This window comes from Carya illinoinensis, chromosome 1 (genome assembly GCF_018687715.1).
Source record: "Carya illinoinensis cultivar Pawnee chromosome 1, C.illinoinensisPawnee_v1, whole genome shotgun sequence".
Lineage (NCBI taxonomy): Eukaryota > Viridiplantae > Streptophyta > Magnoliopsida > Fagales > Juglandaceae > Carya > Carya illinoinensis.
In genome coordinates, this window is record NC_056752.1 from 4,989,950 (window position 1) to 4,996,566 (window position 6,617).

The 6,617-nt window shown below is 36.8% G+C and overlaps 1 protein-coding gene across 1 annotated transcript; it reads right to left on the reverse strand.

Annotated features, from left to right (window-relative positions):
• Positions 1-4,688: 4,688 nt before the first annotated feature.
• LOC122307210 (anthocyanidin 3-O-glucosyltransferase 5-like) lies at positions 4,689-6,408 on the reverse strand. Its single transcript, XM_043119934.1, has one exon. The coding sequence runs from the start codon at positions 6,315-6,317 to the stop codon at positions 4,890-4,892; it is 1,428 nt and encodes a 475-aa protein (XP_042975868.1). The 5' UTR covers positions 6,318-6,408; the 3' UTR covers positions 4,689-4,889.
• Between the last annotated feature and the right edge of the window lie 209 nt (positions 6,409-6,617).

Below are 6,617 nucleotides of genomic sequence, written 5' to 3' on the forward strand. Positions count from 1 at the left end.
GTTTATGGTGCTGTGATATCCTGTCGAAATTTTGTTCTCCATGCTGCTATGATCTTCTGTTGAGCAGAAATCTGGTTGTGGAATTTGGTATTACATTTTGCATATTTAGTGTGTTTTGCTTAATGTGTAGCATTACTATTGGTTAATTCCTTTGAAATGATGTGCTCTTTCGATGAGGTAGCGAGTTTTTACATCATTGTTGTTTCCGTTTCTTTGTATAATCTTACCCTTTAAGCAAAAGCTACTTAAGTTTTAACTGCTTTTCTGAGGGCACATGCTAGGCAGAAAAAGGTTGGTAGAAAAATGACCCACAAATTTTCAGATTTTATGTACCTAATCAAAGGAAAAGGAAATTTTGAGCTTTATGAAAATTTTACATTGTAGGGGTTCTAATTTAGAGCTAGAAACTTCAATTTTCCATGAAATGGTACGTATCTATCCACTCCTCTGTTATAATAAAGATGTGCTTATCAAGTGCTTGAATATTTGATTTCTTTTCTTGGTTTGTGCATATTTGGTGTTTAGCTCATATATTGCAAGCCAAAAATAGGGTCACATGTCTATAATTTTAAACACTGGAAAACAGATTTCTTTGGATCTTCTCAATTCCTGCCATTGATTGTGGTGTTTCTTCGTTTGTGGGGTTTATACATAGTCTGGATTGCTTGTGTCTGTTGGAGTTGGATATGTTTACATCAAATTACCATGAGTTAACTTAGTGACTTGATGAAGTTCGATTTTCTCCTGCTTTATTACTTATCAAAAACAAAATCTCATACTTTATATCTTAACTTAGTTATATGTTTATCTGGAACTTAGCTATTACCTGAATATTTTGAGAATGAGTACATATTGTTCCATTTGGAAAGAAAGATTCTTAATTTGATTTAACTAACTGTATACCTACCAAAAAACAATTGATTCGACTTGTATGATACGTAGGCACTCAAGGAGCTTAAAGCCAAGGCACAAAAGGGACCCGTTGGAGGTGCTGGACTCAAGAAAAGCGGGAAGAAATAAGGATTTTAAGACCCAAATTGTGGATTGTATCAATGCTTCTGCTTGTGACAAACATTATTATGATGATATTTATGATGCAATGCCTGCTTCTTTCCAACTATATTGCTAAGCTTATGGAGTACTCTTTACGTAAGATTATATATTTTTGAGCTAATTGTTTGTGCTATTTGCATGATTCTAAAATGTAAGTCTGTGATTCAAATGGTAAAACATATTTCACGAGTGTGCTAATTCCAATGGTTAACTTGTTAAAGTGAATTTGTGTTGGCGAACCCTTCCCATTTGGGTCAATATCTTCTTCTAAACTACAATGGTCACAAGCCATAAGAGGTTGCTTTCAATTGTCACCAAACTCCTTTGAGCAAGCCTTCATTAGGATCTGCCGGCAATGAAGGTGTACTTGAAACAAAACCCATGCAAGTAGTACTTGAACTGATGGCCACAACCAGACTTACATTGACACCTGCATGTCTCAGTACCTCCAACGGGTCTTATGAATAATATATCAAATAAAATCTCATAAATATATATATATATATATATAGATGCAAATCTAAGTACATGAGTCCAGTAAATCATCTACTTTTATATCATTCTACCACAAATGTCAATGTAATTCATGGTCCTTGCATCCACTACAAATTTCCAGTCAATTACAAAAAGGAATGGCTCCAACTATACACACTGTACATCGGACACAGAGAGCAACTGCATGTAGGGTGATTGTTTTGCCCAATACTACAAAAAATTATCATCTTCAATAGAACATATTCATCTCCACTGAAAATTTGACATCTCTACCGACAATATTTTGCCAAATAATATTCATTTACAAAAAGTACTTTCGAATATCCACAAAAAAATATCCAACTGGCAACTCTACCAAAAAATATTCTACTCCACCAAACTGCATCAATTATTAATAAACGTCTTCGTCATCATCCTGAATTGCTAGATGCAATTGAGAAGGCTGTGCAAAAGAGTTGAAACAATTAGTTGAGACAATTAGTTGAGACGACTACATTTTAAGATATGTTATACTATAATATAGTTTGGATTACCTGTGACGGAGAAGCATTCGGTCCAATACCAAAATAAGTTGTAGTGTATACTTAGCCAAGTGCGTACTGTGGGCATAAAATGCATTAAAGAAATTTGTTAGAAGCTACAACTACAAAAAAAATCAGCTATAACTCTTGGTTATTTTTTTTTATAGGCAAGGACAATAAACTCCTAATCACAAAATAGCATACACAAAAAGCTCAATGCAAGGCACACATTGCTAGATTGTGAAGAAGTTAAGGAGGTTGACAACTACAAGTTTTGACAGATTAGAAACCATATCAATTACTCTTTTTCTTTCCATGGATAAACAAAACAGGGAAATCCAAGATTTTCAAGCACCTAAAAAAGCAGAAAAGAAAGAGCACAAGCCTGAAAAGCTGGCGAGTCAAATAGAAGAAAAAATTGGCAGCTACTTTTATGGCATACCAAACTACAGTTTACAACAAAAAGGCTTCATTTAGAAGATAAAGAATGCAGACACCGAAATAGACCTTAAACACAGAGCATTCTCCAAGGCAAACCCAAACAAACAAAGCCCTTACGAAACAAGCTCAAAATTTTCAAACCAAACACTCACCCAAAAAAAAAAACAAAAAACCCACAGGTTCAAGTGAATGCAATTAAAGAGCTCCAACTCAGTCAAAAGTGAAAATAGAGAAACAGAGTAAGGTATAGTCGTTTTGAGTTTTCTCTTCTTTTTCCTTTTCATCTCCCTCCACAATGGGTCAACAAAACTTTAAAGAAGAATCTTGGGTACTAGAAATCAGTCGAAAAAGAATTTAAATTGCCATTTTGATTACAACAGAAAGGAAAAAAAATCTTCAAGTTTCTTGGTAATAGAAAGAAAATAGAAAGACCACACCTTTAAACCAAACAATGAAAATAGCATTCGGTAATACAAAGAAAAAGAACCTAAAAAACCCTAATAGTTTGTAGATCGAACACATCAAAATAAAAATCACAAAATTCGTAGATAAGAAAATCCTAAGAGGAAAATATGGAATGTAGTAGAAAATATACCCATGTAAATCGGACCTCGGATTTGTGGTAGTAGATGTCAGAAATGGAGCTGCATGCCGGAAGTGGAGCTGCATGCTTGAAGTTCAAAGGTTAGGGTTAGGGTTTTGAGATGAAGGGGAAGGGGCTTTGTGGGAAGAAGAAGATGAAGACGAAAGGATGGAGGGAAGGAGGAAATGAGATCTTACTTGTGGAGCTCGCGTTCAAATGGTTCATCTTCAAAACGGTGCGTTTTATTTTATTGCCACATCAGCAGCCGTTTATGCGGCGCTTACACCGGGCGACTGTCCTAAGAGTTTTTCAATTTATAATTATATATTAAATTAGAGACAATTTTATTAAATAATTTATAAAAATAAAATCATTTTATTTTAAAATACATTACTCCTAAAACAAATGGCACCATCTTGAAAATGATTCAATCATCCATTACGATTAAAGTTTATGTCGGCCAGATATTTATAATATATAGGATCCCGGCCTACTTTTCCTTTTCTTCACTTATTAAGTGTTGACTGATGATCAGACTCATTTCCGAACATGATCTCTTTTCTTTTCTTTTCTTTTTTTGAAATCAAATACATCTATATTAACTTTAAACTTAAGAGGTTACATGACTACTTTCTGGCAACAAAGACATTACAACTGAATCCTCATCAAGAGAGGATTTTGCTAAATCATGAGGTAGAGTATTTCCACTTCTCTTAATAAACAAAAACTTCCAACTAGAAAAAGAAGATAGCTGCATGTGTATATCAGTTAATACCATCCCCACTCTATCCCAACTTTCTACTTGAGAATTAATTCCCTTTACAACTTGGGAGGAATCTCCTTCAAAAAATACACAATCTATTTCCATAGCCATTTTTATTGCTTGAAAAGCTCCTAATACTTCTGCCAAAAGGAAATCATTAAACCCAGCTTGTGTTATTTTCTTTGTACCCACAATGTTTCCTCCTTGGTCTCGAGCTATTAGACCCAGTCCAATTATACCCTTCTCTTCACAGATTGCAGCATTCCAATTGATGTTTAAGAAACTTGCAGGTGGCGGATTCCATCTGGTATTTATCACTTGCCTTTCTCTGTTAATTGTTCTGAACCTGCCATTGACAGTTTTGAACTCTTCAAGAAACTTGCAAGAGACGTACAATTTTTATTATCTTGTCGGGGACCTCTCTACGCGGTAGGATTTTTTGAATCCATTTCATAAAGTAAATTTCAATTTCGTGAACCGCATCTTCAAAAATTTTTTTTATATGAAACTTATTAAATTGCTATTTTTTTTTATTAAAAATATGGTTTTAAAAAATTATTTATACCTATAAAGTGTTGAACCTTAAATATTAAGAGAAGTGATATTTGAAGATCAAGTCCTTCGTAACTTAGGCTACCCCTTTGGGGTTACGTACAGTTAGTTATCATGACATTATTTACTCCATATAGAGGTTAATAGGAGCTGCATGCATGCATGCCTCACAAATAATTTTTCTTCTTTCAAATTAATTAATGTACGTGGAGCCCATGCATGATGCAACTTTTTTTTTTTTTTTTTTTTTAAATCTTTCCCATATAATCTCAAACACAAATTAAAAAGGAAGAGAAAAACTACTCAGATACATTGAATTTAAATTCGTACAGAACAGAAAAGATATCACTCGATCTAGCTTAGGTCCCATCTCACAAATTTGTTTTTGAGAAGAAAAAAAAAAAAAAAAACCAGAGACTAGTAGCTTATACGACAGACTAGTAGCTCCTTTATTTATTAGGGTGCTTTCGATTTTCTAGGGTTAATTGCCAAGCAACTTATTCTCACATTGCTTTGCAAATTGAGACAAGGCATCGAATGAAGTACCACCATCAGTCAAAGACTTTTCCCCGCTAACTTTGAGTTCCATAACTCTAGCTCTCATAGCTTTCCCTTCTTCATGGTCCCCCATGATTTTTCTGACCAACATCTCAATCTCCTCCCTCCCCACCACTGCTGTAGTCGGTGCAACTTTGGGGCTAACTGCGACTCCTACTTTCTCAGATAGCAATATAGCATTCATGCTTTGCTCTGCATAGAGAGGCCACGCCAACAATGGCACGCCATTTAATATACTCTCTAGTGCTGAATTCCAGCCACAGTGAGATAAGAACCCTCCCGTCGACGGATGGCTCAAGATGTCCACTTGTGGTGCCCATTGTGTGACCACCAATCCCAAACCCTGGGTTCGTGTCAAGAACCCATCGGGCAAGTAATCTAGGGCATCGTTGCCTTTGTCACCTAGCACATGCTTCTTTCCAGGCATATTCTTCTTGTTGGCCGGTGGACGCAGCACCCAAATAAATCTTTGCTGGCTCAACTCCAACCCAAAAGCTAGCTCAGTGATTTGCTGGGCTGAAAGAGCTCCAACACTCCCAAATGAAATATAAATTACTGACTTAGATGGTTGCTCATCTAGCCAATCCAACAAGTTGCTCCTTGAAGCTGAAGGTCCAACCGGCCTGACAAAGGGCCCAACCGCATATATTGGTACCGATCCGAAGCTTTCATCCTCTCTCAAGGCCTTAAGCGTCATGGAATCTATATTTTCCCAAGTGTTGAGCAAAATCCCATCACTCATACGCATCTCTGACCCACGTTGTAGGAAAACATGATATTCATTCTTTGTTCGGTCCAACATTGGGGAACCAGCATCTTTGGGTTGAATTGACATGCAACCTGGGATCTTTAATGGTTCCTTTTGATCAACATATTGTCCTCGTACCTCCTTGTCAAGGATTGGCAAATATAGCATCAATGAAAGGGGCCATGCAGAGGGGAAAAATACATACTTCAGAATATGAAATTCATCAGCGACTGTTAGAGCTGGAGTTGCGAAAAGATCAACGATGAGTGCGGTTGGAGAAAGCGTCAGGGTAGAGATTGTGGATCGAAGACTTGGTTGGATTTCACGAGTAATGGCAGCTTGTTTTGTGAAGAACTGAGCATCAGGTTCTACTTTGCCAGAGATGTCTACAGGTGGCAACTCAACAATATCTATGAGTTTCTGTTCCTTGGCTGATTGAATGAGTTGGGATTCGCCAGCTGAGAGATGTGATTCAAAAACAACAAATAAAGTTACATGGAAGTTATGATAGGCGACGAGACGATTACCCAACTCAAGGTGACGGACAAGGTGGCCAACGCCTGGGCTAGGGAGTAAAAGTGCATGTGGCTTTGAGCTCTCCATAGAAATGGCGAGAAGACGAAAGACACTACGTCTCGTACTAGTCTAAGATAGAGGAAATCACTGATATTTGGCAGCTACTTGCATTGGTTTTGGTTGCAAACCTCAACGATTCATGAAATGATTTTATACTGACTTTGCTTGGTTGGAATAGCTGTTACGTGGCTCATCATGATGAGAAGTAGGTAGCAGGTGGAGCCTCTACCGACGGTTAGACACTGAGAATGCTTACTCCGCGGTAGTACTAGTACGTACCATCGATTTATTGCCGAGAAATACTTTTTGAAGTCGGCAGATATAGTT

Excerpts from the sequence above, each read along its gene's own strand:
- LOC122307210 (XM_043119934.1), bottom strand. The coding sequence starts at position 6,317 with ATGGAGAGCTCAAAGCCACATGCACTTTTACTCCCTAGCCCAGGCGTT.